The following is a 15,071-nucleotide window of genomic DNA, read 5'->3' on the forward strand; positions in this document are numbered from 1 at the left end:
GTTAATCTTCAGTATACATGTGCTCCCGGTCCGACGTTATTGGAGCACCCAACATCAAGCCATCTTACCATTTGTTGAAAAACCGCCTATAGAATTAAGCCATCTGTTTTTCTTTCAATTCTATAAGCTGAATCTAGTACTAAAAGAAAACGAGGCCTTTCACCATGCCCCATCTTGCCCCTCGAAGTGGTTAAGAGTTTTCATGCAATCCTAGTAGTTAATTTTTAGTTTTTATTTGATGCCATAAATGATTGAACTCTTTCTTATAACATACCTTTACTAAATATAAGAATATAAATTACTCCATCCGTTTCAAATACCAAGATGTCGTGATGTGAGAAATAGCAGCCAAGTTAACATACACAACTCGGTCGCTTTCATACTTCATAAGGTTGATATAAAACCAACCTTAGATAGGGTACTATTTGCTTCAAAAAGAAGGGCACTACAAATATTTCAGCTTAGATGATCGATATACTCATTGGATGAAAACTATTCACCAAACCAAACTTTTAATGAAGATTTTTATTGATGCATACAACACATTGCTAACTGAATGACGACTTTATTCACCAAACCAACCTTCAACGAAGATCCTTATTGATGCATACAATGCATTGCAAACTGAAACCACCGACAGAAGGACTGCAAATTCAGAAGTAAACACACTTCAGCTAGAAAGGATCCCTCATCACTACTGGAATGAAAGGGAGGATCCCATCATATTTATTTATTATAGAAAACACACTTCAAAGTCAAACATGGGAAACTGATTTTGACATGTTATCTCGGATGCACGTAGATGCCAACTGTGTCGAGGTACTTCCCGCTGCGTCCAAAGAAGCCCACTATAGTGGAGTTATTCTGCACCGGGACGCTAAAAGGGGTTCCTTCCTGTCGTCCAAATGGACCATATGTTTTCTTATTGGTGACAAATTTAATAGATCTTATAACTTTCCAGCCTTCATATGGGCCAAACGTTCCAGAAACCTCCTTGAGAAACTCTGAACTGCCAAATTCAATCTACATAAAAAAAGGATAACTACTGTATAAGTAATTTAACACCAAATATGTTCTGTTCTTTTCATTAATTGTGGGTGTGTGGTGTGGGCTGTGAGGTACTCCTAGATGACTGTCGTTAAATAAAAATTGCAATGGAAGTTCACTAACCGTGCAAGGATCCCCACCAGGACCACCCCATGGACCTGCTCTGTGCTTCTCTCCAGCTTGGTCAAAGTAAATAAATGAGATCGAATCAATAGTCCAGCCGCTGTGTATTGTAATGGATTCTAGACGCTTTGGAGTAGCTGTAATGTCTTGAGCTCTGCCTCCATCAATTCCACCCCAAGGCCCAATCTTGGTGACAAGGCCCTGCATAGATATGTTGTACATCTTACATATCCCATAATGATATGGTATCTCAAGTGCTTCTTAACATTTAACAAAGCTATAGAAAATAGATTAATGTTCTTACCTGTGACGGTGACCCTTTCAAGACAGGGCAAAATCCCTTGATAGTGAGTTCCATAATATTTCCTTCTTTTTTTTGTTCATGGAACTTTTTAAAGATTACACCATTTGCCATAGCAAATTGTCCCGTGCCCCCGACAATAGCCCATTCACCTTGTTCAACAACTATTCCCATCACCTCAAGAGTGGAACCCTTGAACCTGTAGCATATACATAATGTTAATCTACCACGTTACAATTGATTGAGAAAAAACTAATGTTCATGTGCTTCTAAAATGCAAGTGTAGAACTTATTTTTGTAGTGTGATTAAAGGGGCTAGAGTGTATGTGTAACCCATCCATTGATACCGAAGGATGCACGCACGCATGCATACACATATATACAGACACAAACACTGAAACACAAATATATGCTTACCTTTCATCCTCAAACACTAGGGTGAAGGAGTTGTGCCAGTTACCGGCATAAACGTGCAGGCCTTGTGCATGGGCAACAACCTTGGCGTCACAGCCGATTCCGTCGTATACCTGCCAGTTGTTAACAACCAAGGAACCCAACCCGGTTTCCTTGTTTGTGCTTGTGACCCCGGACTGGTTTGGTCTTGGACCAGCCGGCGTGTGGTGCAGGTAGAGTTTGCTAAAGTTGATCTCATTGCCCTGAATGGGTGTGCTGCATGGGGTGAATTGCAGCTTGCTAGCAGACATGGCTGGGAACTGCTGGTGGGTAGGGGAGAAGATGTGGTGTAGTACTATGGTCTATGGCTGTGGCTGTGAGGGATGTGAGAAACTGAAGCTGGCATGCATCAGCTATTTATAGATAGAGGCTGTGTTTAGCTCCCTTCAAACTTCCAAAATTTCCACCACATCAAATGTTTAGACACATGTATGGAGCATTAAGTGTGGACGAAAAAAACAACCGATTTGCATCTCATAACACTTTTGCATGCAATAAATATTAACAAATAAAAAGAATTAAAATAAGTGGTAGACACTTGAAATAAACTTCCATAAATCTCAAAAGTTTTGCAACTCAATTAAAAGGATGAAAACATCCAAAATTTGATTCAAATTAGTAAACTTGTTTTAATTTTCAAAAATAAACAGGACTTGAGAAAAATCCCAAAAATTCACCAAGTGGAGTTCTTGACCACACTAACCTCCAGTAATTTTTGCGCAAGCATTTGAGCACTGTAGCATATCCAAAAATTAATCAAACTCTCAGCCTTCTTGGAAATTCCCAGAAAAATCCCCTCACCTCATCCCTTCTCCCTTTCTCTCTCTCTCTGATCAGTGGGCCTAAGGACCATTGGCCCCACCTGCCAGCCACCATCCCCATCTCCCAGCTCTCTTTCTCCCTCCTCTCCCTCTATTCCTTTCAGGCAATTCATCGAGCACCTAGCGTGCGAGATCGAGGTCATCGTTTCCAAGCCGACCAAGCAACCTCTGCCCGCGATTCCCGCTGGCAAAGCTGAGGCAAGGCTGGTGCTTCCCTGCCCGATGCCCTGCCGCGCCCAGGCGCTGACCTCGCAGCCCGCCGCGGCCAACCCGAAGCCGCCGCCCCTCGCCACCACTCCAATGCCGCCGGTCTCTCTCTCTCCTTCTGCCCGTGCGGCGACGCAGCAGCACAACGACCCCGACCACGCCTGCAAAGCTGCGCGCGCTACTGCAAAGCCGCGCAAAAGCCGCGACGCTGCCCTTCCCGAGCCGCCGCGCCTCTGCCTACCGAGCTGCCTGTGCCCAGGTTGAACAAGAAGGACCTTGTTCTGTAATTAGGATAAAATATAGGGTTCTTTCCGAACAATGCCAGACACTGACAGGTTGGCCTAGGACTTACATGTAATTTATGCAAACTTTAGTTTAGTTGGACCCCACGGTTTTAAAATGATTACACAGAACGAAAATGCGCCTTCCCTGTAGGAAAACGTATTGAAGACAGTTTGCTTTAGTTTCTTTTATAAACAAATTATTAAATCTGAGAAAAGGTTTTCTGTTAATTATTTATGCACTATAAAATGCTGAAAATTTGGAAAATCATAGAAAATTCATTTTAGATCCGATTGACGTGAACCAAATTTTGTTACTCCCTCCGGGCTGATAATACTTGTCGTTTTGGATAAGGGTGAGGTCAAACTTTAAAATCTTTAGTTATGAATAATTTCTAAAATATTTATCTTTGAAATATGGTGACTATATTCACATATTAGTCTTAAAAAATACTTCAATAAAATCATATATTTGTTAACATTTATATACATATTATAATAAAAAATAATGGTTAAAGTTGTTTGTTGAAGACAATGCCCTTGTCCAAAACAACAAGTATTATCAACCCTGAGGGATTAGTTTCATAATAGCTCTCTCTTTAATACTGCGCACTCAAACATAGCATCACTGTTGTGAAAATTTTCACTAATTTAAATTTGAATAGTAGTGTATTTTAAAATCTTAGAAACACGATAACTTGCACATTTGACATCGTATTTAGGCGATTATTTCTCCTAAATTTATATTAAATCACCCTCTATACACTGAATATGTTCATGCACCCTGCATCACATTTTATCTTGGAGTTCTATTGGATTTTCGTTTGAATATATGTTTAAATTTAAATAGAGGACAAATTGATTGTTGCTGTTGATGAGAGTGTGCACGACCAAGAGATATTTGAGTAACTCCTGAGCAAGGCAAGTCCTATTCAATTCCTCCTTCGAACATGTTGAATTCTATATTTTCGCAAATGTTTTATTATGTTTAAAAATTGCATGCAATGTTTGCAAAATGTGGGACCTTGGTAGAACAACTCCTATTTGCTGCATTATCTATGATATTTAGGTCGGTTTGTTAGAGATTTGGTAAGAGATCGCGATGTAGTCTTTGTTTGTATCTTATCTTTAGGAAAGTTTGAGTCGTGCCTATAATGGACTAAATTTGTACTCCGGTACAAATATAGACCCCAGATCATTGTAAAAGAGAGAGACAATCCAATACATCTTCGGCGCATCGCCACCCTTTTTGTTCTTCTTTTCGGCGAGTTCTCTCGAAAAGAAGTAACCCGTCTCGATGGCTTGAGCTATCGGGGCTATATCGGTTGGTCCAATATATCATCTTAGATGTTCTAATCCTTTTATCATGACCATCTGTTATCATATGTATTAGTTAATCTAGTCTTAGTATCTCAATTTAGCTCTATCGGTTGGTTCTCGTTTTAGGGTTCTTGCCGATATCGGATAAATTGCCTTACTAGATTAGATTAACTAAGGCATCTACCATCTTGAAAAGTAATTAATTTCTTGACCGTTTAGACTTTAGGTTTCATTACTTACTTTATGATAGTATTGTCTAGAACCCTAAAAACTAACCTGGAATTAATTATAATTAGAGATAGTATCGGAGTTTCAGCCGATCTTACGTAATATAGATGCTACTTTACATGTTTTATGTATATTTGCCACTTATATAGACAGATCACTTCATATAAATATATCAAGTTTAGATCAACATCGGCTAGGTTATCAAACCTGGTAGTTGATCGTTATTTGATATATTTTTATAGATTAATTTGTTTATATAAGTTTGTACTAGAGTATTAGCTAGTACATTATTTTTATTTACCTATCTTGCTCTAAATAATGTTACATCGACAATTTTTATGATATTGTCTTAAATCTATTTTATCAAAACTAAGGAGATGATATTACAGCCGATGTGGCATATTTAGGGTTTGTGCTTAATTTACACATCAATCCATAGCTGATCTGGTCTAACTATATCGGCTAGGATCACTAACGACACGTCATCGGCCAATCGGCTACCGGCTCACTCACTTTGTTTGTTGTTTCCTTGCTGGTTGCAGGATCAAACCAACTGGCACGCCCTTAGCGCACTGGAGTTAAGCAGATCTCTCAGGCTGCCATGTTTCGTTTGCAGCTTCATGTGCTCATAAAAATGGGTAAGTTTGTGCCTTCATAGGCTCAAAAGAAATGTGAGGTAGGCATGTGCATTGTGAATATGTGACTGGCAATGTAATTTTTGTGGGATTTTGGAATGCATGTGTATGATGTTAATTCTGTGATGTATCTGTGCTGAATTGTGGAAAACTGTGAAATTGGGGATTGGCTGGAATATCTGTGATGTATCTATTTCTTAGAGGGCATGGCAAGCAAATCCTGAAGCTAGCTAATATTTTAAATTTTTTTTGAAAGTACCTCATTATTGACGGGTCATAAACAAACACCGTCACAGATGACCTAAGCTCTAACAGCGTTGGTATATCAGTCCGTCAGAGGTGAGTCACCTGTGATGGCTCCAAAGTAGGTATGTCAGATAAGGGGATGCCTCTGACGGGTCGTAAACTTTGCACCCGTCACAGGTGTCTCACCTCTGACGGGTTACAAGCATACGTGGGCTTGTGAAGATCCTCACCTCTGATGGGACGAAAAATACAGGCCCATATATAAAATGTGACTGTCCACCCAACAAAGGTGAACAGAGTTATTATGGCATTGTCAAAGGTAAGGGTTTGAACCCGTCAGAGATGGTCTAATCCAGCGTAGTGTCAGTGCAGCTAGGCATTAATTTAAGGAACCAACACTGATTGAGAGCGCGTGAGTATGAGAGGGCAGGAAACCTTATCAGAACCGGCTTTGGTCCAACCGGCATCGATAAGGGTGGCATATATATACGCTGTTTTGTAGTAGTATTTATCTTAACAAGAACGAACATGTTGACATGTTAGCCTCTGTGTGGAGAGAAATCCCAACTTTATGCCCAGATTAATTTAGACCTCAGTTTAAACTATAGAAAAATTAATGAACTTTCCACCAGTTGCCGAGAAGCTTGAGCTCGGAATGCAAACAATGTCAACTAACTCGTCAAGTACCTTTAATTGGTTCGTCAATCAAATTTTAAAACTAAACTAGTATATTAATTAAGGTAAGTACATGCAGTTTTATCTTAGCAAGAACAGCCATGTTCCTATGTTAGCGCGGAAGGAGGTATTACGTAAAAAAAATGTTGACATGTTAGCCACATTCCCACCTATATTATTATAATATGAAGAGAAACCCCAACCCGATTATATATACCCTAATTTAATTTAAACTCACTTTAAACTAAAGAAAAAAAATTCCCACCATTTGGCAAGGAAGCGTGAGCATGCAATGTAAACAATGTCAACTAACTCGTCGGGTACTCTTTAATTTGTTCAACAACAAATACTAAAACTAAACTTCGTTAAGGTGATGCCGTTATTTTTATCTTAACAAGAACAACCGTGTTGACATGCATGTTAGCCTCCTATATATTATAATATGGAGGGCATCCTAGCTTTATTAAACCTCAATTTAAACTATATATAGCAAAAATGAATATTCCGCCATTTGCAAGGAAGCATGAGCATACAAGTCAAACAATATCAATGAACAGGAGGTCATGTCTTGGGCCTCATGGAAATAGACGAATTTCAGAGCATTCGGTATAAATCCCAAAACCTTATATAATACTACATTCATATTTTAATGGATGACGCCGTTGACTTTTTATTCAACGTTTGACTATTCGTCTTATTTAAAAAGTTTATGTAATTATCATTTATTTTATTGTGACTTGATTCGTTATCAAATGTTCTTTAAGCATGACATTAATATTTCCATATTTGCGTAAAAATTTTGAATAAAACGAATGGTCAAACGTTGGTCGAAAAGTCAATGGCATCATACATTAAAATACGGAGGAAGTATATGTTGCAATTAGCTGTTTTTATCGAGTATATCCGTCCCATGTCTGCGTCCACCACTGAGCACTCCATCATAGGTTGAACAACCAAATACTAGAACTATACGCTATGTTTAGGTAAGTAAAAATGCAGTTTTCCCCGCAAAAAAAAAAGAGTAAAAATGCAGTTTCGCCTTAACAAGAACTAACATGTTGACAACTTGACATATTAAATTACTATAATATGGGGAGAAATCAAAGTTGAGTACCCTAGTTTAAACCTCAGTTTTAAATTGTTAAATCATTGCGTACATGAAATTTCCACAGCTTACCAAGGAAGCTTAAGCATGGGAGGCAAGCAAATGTCAACGAACTTAGCGGGTTGCCGTTCTAATTAAAAAAACCGGAATTGCTATAACAATCTTTCATATTTTGATTCCGATCCAACTGATTCGGTTGAAGATTCGTGCACAGAGTCATGAACTCCGGCGACCTCGACAAACTAGATTTCAGGGTTGGCGTCGGGGTATTTGGGGAGAGGGGGAATGACAGGGAGGTGGTGGTAGGGTTTAATTTACCGTTTTCGGAATGTATTTCGGGGTACCGATTTGATAAAAATTTAGAAAATTTCCACCATTTGAATAAAATTTTGTCAAAGTAGTACAAAATTGACCAAATTCATAAAAAATGAAAAAAAAAATCCAAATCTGTTTGAAATAATTTCATGTATGGGACGAGTTTCTGCCTCATACAACTTGAGCCGAAGACCGCGCGGGGGGCCAAGGTCCAATAGAAAAAAAAATTTCCGAAATTCTGAACCCTAAGTGGCGGCGCTGGGCACCAGAGGACATGATGGTGGTGTTGGTGCTGGTCGGCTGGTCTCGCCGGCAGTGCTTGGGGGAGGGGGAGGGGCCAGGAGGGAAGAAGCTGCGACTAGGGGTGAAAATGGGTGGGTACGGTCGAATTATAACATTTTCCATATCCAAACCTATATTTCCCTTTAAGTTCGGAACCGGATACGGGTAGTGCCGGATAACATATCACTCATCTCGTATCCTATCCCATATTATTTCCTTTGAATTAGATTCGGAAATGGATATCTATTTGTATATCTAATTCATTGAAATTATATATATTAAGGTGTATCATATCCCATATTATTTCCTTTGAATCAGATTCAGAAACGGATATCTATTTGTATATCTAATTCATAGATATTAAATATACTAAGGTAATTAAAGTACTAAAAGAGATACATCAAGAGACAAATTATATAATATTACATGTGAGCTCATAAAATAGTGATTAGCCGATCTTTTATCATGTTTATAGGTAATAGATTTTCATACATGTTTTATAATATGGGACATATAGACGGATACATGTCATCCCGTATCCTATAGAGGACATTTTGAAACTTTTAATAGGCACAATCGTGAGTCAACAAGTAACTCGAAATGCCCGTAAGAAAAGAGAATTGATTTTCAAAATGGTAGAACTAGATGACGAAGTTTTTCTATAACCTTGATGAAGAGGTAGTTTTAGTTTACGACTCCGATCAAGAGTGAGAAGTCTTTCATTTCAGATTGGACTGCTATAGAATCTGGACTCATCGTAGAGACGTTCAAAAGGCTCCTGATGATAAGAATCATACTTTCGTGGAACTCCATGGGGCTATGGGCTTCAACGCGGTAGACGTTTTGTTCCAAATTTTTCTGGAGCAAACCTCCAACCCAACAATAAAATTCGAATGAATTCGGATTCGAACTCGGATAGTATCTGGTATCCTATTTTTTTCTCCTATATTCCTCCCACGAGCCTTGAGTTGGGCGAGTGGTCGAGAAATACCCGCACCATTTTCATCCCTAGCCGTGACGCCTAGGGGCAAATATATATGGGACTATGACAAAATCTAGGCCTTTGGTTTAAATTTGAACCAACGGTATAAAATTTGCAAGATTTAGATCCTAGATTCCTGTCAAATTACATATAGGCAGTCAAAAAGAAATGGCGGGTACGCATATATATCGCGCACGTTCCCGCCAAAGTTTTTGTATAAAATGATCCCTCAATTGCATCAACAAGAAGCAGATAAATCTCGCTCTGTCGTGCGCACTCTGCAAGCAAATTAAACCAGGAAAAAGGCTCTAATCGTGAGAGGGCAGAGAGACGATGGAAGCGACGGCGGTGAGCTTGGCGAGGTCCGTCCTCGACGTCGTCCTGAGCAGCGTTGGGCCTGCCGTCGCCGACGAGGTCGCGCGCTTCCTCGGCGTCCCCAAGGAAGTGAAGTTCATCCGCAACGAGCTTGAGATGATGCAGGCCTTCATCAAGACGGCCTCCTCTTCCTTGCACCCCGACGCCGCCGCCACCGCCGGAGGCGGGGACAACGACATCTTGAGGACGTGGGTGAAGCAGGTGCGCGACCTGGCCTATGACATCGAGGACTGCCTCCTCGACTTCGCCCTCTACGCCGCCAGGATCTCGTCGTCGCCGACGGGCAGCTCCTGGCTCCGGCCAGGCCCCCTCGCGGCGCGCGGCCGCATCGCCGACCGGATCCGCGAGCTCAAGGCCAGCGTCGAGGAGCTCAACCAGCTTAGGCTGCGTTACCATATCGTCGTCGACGACCACCACCACCCGAGCCGCACGTACCATGAGCGCGTCGTCGCCATGCTCCCCGGCGGCCATGGCTCGAGCTCCGACGAGCTCGCGTTCCAGGAGTCGGAGATCATCGGCCGCGCAGGCGAGAAGGAGCAGCTGAAGGATCTGATCTCCCGCTGCAGTGGCTCGCCGTCGCCGAGCGTGGTGGCGGTGTGGGGGATGGGCGGCATGGGGAAGTCGTCGCTGGTGAGGATGGTGCACAACAACCCGGCGGTGCTCGACGTGTTCGACTGCAGCGCGTGGGTGACGGTGCCGCACCCGCTCGACGGCGCCGACGAGTTCAGGCGGCGGCTGAGGAAGCAGCTCGGCCTCGGCTTGGGCGCCGCAGCCGGAGACGACCAGAACGTCATCCAGGACTACCTGCGGGAGAAGAGGTACATCATCATGGTGGACGACCTGCTCAGCCAGGAGGAGTGGGATCAGATCTGGCAAGTCCTCAAGCCGTTGAACAACAAGGGCAGCGTCGTCATCGTCACGACGCGCCGTAAGGACGTCGCCGGGCACTGCGCGGGCCTCGCGCCTGAGGAGCATGGCCATGTCTACGAGCTGAAACGTCTGGATGATAAGCAATCCAAGGATCTCCTTTGTCGAAAGGTACATGCATGTCTTTGCTTGATAGTTGATACTCCCTCCTCCGTTCCAGTTCTAGGTTATAAGATGTTTTTAACCTTTATCAAAGTGAAACAACTTTAAGTTCGACTAAGTTTATTATAAATTTATTATAAAAAAGTATTTAATTACTAATTTAATAAAACTAATTTAGTAATATAAATATTACTATATTTGTCTATTAACATTGTAAGTCAAAACATCTTATAACTTGAAATGGAGGGAGTAACATTTATATTTATTTTCTTTGAGAAATTTTAAAGTCTCTAAGAGGCACCAAGAGTGTTACTAAAATTTATAGTGCAAATTTCCATAGCTCCTAATATCGGAGGTACTAAATTTTACATTTAAAATAATATTGTACCTACGGATACTTTCTCAATGACCATAAAATCACTCCTTTTTTAAGTAAAACATAGTTAATGTGAAAATCATAGATTAACGACTGTATGCAGTAATAGAGACTGTAATCCTTATTGATATTTTTTAAACATACTGTTTCATAAATATTTGCATGGCAAACAAATATAGGGACATCCCTCAAGGTGTTTTAAAAAACTTTTATGCATAGTGGGGCATGGTTGGTCGGACTGAATTTATCACCACCACATATGGATTTTCGTCTCTCAAGGGGACGTCCACTTTTTTCGTGCATGTCATTAAAAAATCATTATTTTTTTAAAAAATGGTAAGATAGATCAACATGTGATATTTACTGCACAATTGAATTTGACCAATATAATTAGAAACAAAAATAATAAATTTGACTAGGAATTACATGTTCTGTTCAGAGTCAAATTTGTTGATATTGTTTCTACATGTATAAGTTGGACTTCAACTTGTATAAAGTGATATATCACATATTGATCTATTTTGTTAAAAAATTTTAAAAAAATTATGACATGTGTAAAATTGAGGGGATTGGGGATAAATAGAGTCGAGGATCTTATTCGGACAAAAGGAACTCATAAAGTTCCCTTGCATATAGGAAGTGAAGTTTTGGAGGAAACCAGAAATGGGAACTTTCCAGAAATCACCTGACCGATTTCAGTGGGAAATTGGCAAGAACGACACCCATACATATAACTCACTTCTAGACAGGGTTAACAATTTTGGATCCGAAATTCCAAAATTTCGGTGTGTTGGTAGGATGTTCTACCGGCTGTAGAAGCTCAATTTTAATCCATTTTCTAAAAGAAGGATGTTCTACTGTGCAAAGTATGTTTTTTTATATTAACAAAATTATATTCATATTATGCAAAAATTATCAAGATTTTGAAATTGTTGAAAATTTCCCCTTTTTTCCCCTGAAATTTCAGTGACCCGGGTATAACTATGTATTCCGAAATAGTAAATTTTTTTTTCAAGATTCCTTCATGCACCTACATTTGGCTTTCATAATTTCAATTTCATTCTATAGTCATTTTCATTTTTCAAACATTAACAAACGCTGGCCTACGCACTGCTCGTCTCATTAATTTAATTATTTCATTCCATTTCCATCATTTAAAGGTCTACAGAACACCAAACTATACCTTGCCGGAGGACATGAAACCGCACATCAGTCGCATCTTGAAGGGATGCTGGGGGCTTCCTCTTGCTATATCCACAATCGGAGGTCTCCTTGCCAATAGGCCTAAAACAGGAATGGAATGGAAGAAGTTGCACGAACACCTTGGAGTAGAGCTGGAGTCCGACCAGCTCCAGGACATCACGAAGGTACTTGTCTCAAGTTACCATGGCCTGCCATATCACCTGAAGCCAATCTTCTTATACCTTAGTATCTTCCCCGAGAACAACGAGATCCGGCGCACCCGCTTGTTGAGGAGATGGATCGCAGAAGGTTACATAGCGAATAACCGCGACATGCCCGTTGAAGTAGTGGGAGAGCGCTTCTTCAATGAGCTTATCAACAGAAGCATGATCCAATCTTCCAAGGTCAGCCATGGCCTGAAAGTCGATCGCTGTCGAGTTCATGGCATGATGCTCCATATAATCCTGTCCAAGTCCATCGATGAGAACCAGCTCTTTGTCATCAAGAAGCACTGTAACGAGGTTCCACAAAGTAAGATACGCCACTTGGTTGTGAACAGATGGAAGAAGAGGGATGAAAAGTTGGAGAACATAAACCTGTCATTGATTCGATCGCTAACGGTATTTGGAGAGTGCCCAGCATCTCTCATTACCCTTGAGATGCGAATGCTTCGTGTTCTCGACCTGGAAGATATGGCCAATCTGAAGAACGAAGACCTTAAGCACATAGGAAAGCTGAGACACCTAAGATATCTGGGTCTTAGAGGAACAGATATTTCCAAGCTTCCATCTTCTCTTCAGAACCTTCTGTACCTAGAGACGCTTGACATCCAAGACACGCAAGTCACCCAGCTCCCAGATGGCATTGCTAAACTTGAGAAGCTCCGTTACCTTCTCGCCGGAGTCAATTTCTCAAGAGATTTGCTACAAAAGATGCCGCAGTTTGGGATGGAAAACCACAATTCCAACCTGTTGGGGAACTTGGCATCCTGCCTATATTGTTACAACACCCAATCTTGTGAGATATCTGGCATGGATCAATTCAGTGTAATGGTTCCTGAAGGAATCGAGAAGTTAAGGAACTTGCACATGTTGAGTGTGGTCAATGTGCGCAAGAGCAAAGATGTGGCTGGGAAGCTGGAGAGGCTGACGAACTTGCAAAGGCTAGGGGTCACAGGTCTTGGTCAGGAGGAAGGCAAGGAGCTATGGAACTCGATAAAGAACCTCAATAGGTTGCAACGGCTTGAGGTGCGCTCCGAGTCACTTGATTTTCTTGTCAACAACAAGGACATAGATGCAACACCACCAAAGTATCTAGTGTCACTCAGGTTGTGCGGTCTGTTGGACGAACTTCCTGTATGGATCAAGTCACTCAATGATCTGACGAAGGTGAAGCTAATAGGGACACAACTAAAGCAGGATGACATTCATCGCCTCAAGGACCTGCGCATCCTAGCTTCACTAGGCTTGTGGGAGAAGTCCTACAAAGAGAAGTCACTGATATTCAATGATGGCACATTCCGAAAGCTCATATTCCTCGATATCGATGGATTGGAGATTATTGAAACAGTTAACATTGAGAAGGGTGCGATGCCTGAACTTCAACAACTTTGGGTGAACAGGTGCCAGAAATTGAGCGATGATGATAATGGCTTGTCTGGAGTGTTACATCTCCTCAACCTTAACGAGCTTGTTCTGAAGAAATGTGGTCCTAAGGAGAAACTGGTGCAGCTATTGCAAAGCCAGCTCAGTACGCATGTCAAGCGCCCCAAGTTCCTAGTTGGAAAGTCCATATCACCAACTAGCTCAGAGGCGAGCACGAGCACGGCCACACAGACTGGATAGTGGAGAAAAATGGATGATGTACTTTATTGTCGCTACTTAATATGATTTTTCAAACAAGCCTCTGTTTCTTTTTTCATTGATGTACTACTTCATTTGTTGCCTCCCACTATGCCATTAACTCACTATGATTGATGTAGTCGTAAGGTCCTCCACAATATAGTGGAATAGAAGATAATAAGTAGTAAACACATTCTTGTTATCATGTAAGATACACCGTGGAGGTAGTAACTACCACTTCCAGGGCATAAGCTTACTACTAGGTATAAACTATTTATGGTGGGTTCCGCTTCTCTTTTTAAAATTATGGCATGACTCATGTTTGGGGATTTTATTTAAGGCAGGTTCCACCTTATATTACTCATCTACGTATTTATACATTGTGATGTCTCTCCTACCTAGTATTGTCAGCTGACATAGGTTCAACTTGGTCTCTAATTTTGCAACAAACATTGAGGATGCTACAATTTGCCTTGGAATGTTGCTTTATACTTGGTGGATTGGCCAGATCCCATCTAGTAAGTTTGTGTGAGCAATAGACACTCCTAAACCATATCAGCAATAGTGCCATACATTTTCTGTCAACAAGTTGGACATACAATATATATGGAGTAAAAAAAGAACATGTGCAGCCGTCACTAGGGGTGTAAGTGGCTAACCCGTAAACTCACTTAAGGCTTATTTTAACCTATAAGTGAGTTTATGGGTTAGCCATTTACACCCTTACCATTACTTCTACACAAATCCTTATAGGAGACACCTTAAATGTCCCGGTTCCTCTAAAACCAGCACTTATATGACCCCTTCCTACTTCTTGGACGTGTCTAAAATTAAAAACTGACACCTTTGATCCCTTATAATTATAAGTGTCAATTTTTTTTAATAAATCAAAACACTTATATTAGAGTTATAGGTATTGATTTGTCACTCAGTCACATAATCCGAATGAACCCACTCCAAGCGCAATGTTAATCCAAACCATAAAAAAAAAGGTTCAACATGGGCCACGGGTAGCACACTGCCTGCATCTTGTCATCATGTTCCCCATTATCGAACATGGTAAAAAAAAATGTTCCCCATACTCTCTCCTTATTGAGTAAAAAAAATATGTTTTGGAGAGTCAAACATGGGCCACGGGCAGCACACTGCCTGCATCTTGTCATCTGCGCTATGTCCACTCCCATTTTGTTCAGTTTTACTATAAATCACTCGAAAGATTTTCTTTTTTTCCATAGCCATCACACGCA

General features: G+C 40.9%; 2 protein-coding genes across 2 annotated transcripts; one reads left to right on the forward strand and one right to left on the reverse strand.

Moving 5' to 3' along the window:
- Positions 1-549: 549 nt before the first annotated feature.
- Positions 550-2,251, reverse strand: LOC4351732 (uncharacterized). Its single transcript, XM_015763563.3, has 4 exons — positions 1,889-2,251; positions 1,475-1,670; positions 1,171-1,371; positions 550-1,023 (listed from the first exon to the last, which is right to left on the reverse strand). Exons 1-4 carry the CDS (start codon positions 2,173-2,175, stop codon positions 784-786), a joined length of 924 nt encoding a protein of 307 aa, XP_015619049.1. The 5' UTR covers positions 2,176-2,251; the 3' UTR covers positions 550-783.
- A 7,098-nt stretch (positions 2,252-9,349) lies between these two features.
- Positions 9,350-13,827, forward strand: LOC107277562 (disease resistance protein Pik-2). The gene is made up of 2 exons (XM_015763681.3): positions 9,350-10,434; positions 11,962-13,827. The coding sequence occupies exons 1-2, from the start codon at positions 9,355-9,357 to the stop codon at positions 13,825-13,827; spliced, it is 2,946 nt and encodes a 981-aa protein (XP_015619167.2). The 5' UTR covers positions 9,350-9,354.
- The last annotated feature ends 1,244 nt before the right edge of the window (positions 13,828-15,071 follow it).

This window comes from Oryza sativa, chromosome 12 (assembly GCF_034140825.1).
Source record: "Oryza sativa Japonica Group chromosome 12, ASM3414082v1".
Taxonomy (NCBI): Eukaryota; Viridiplantae; Streptophyta; class Magnoliopsida; order Poales; family Poaceae; genus Oryza; species Oryza sativa.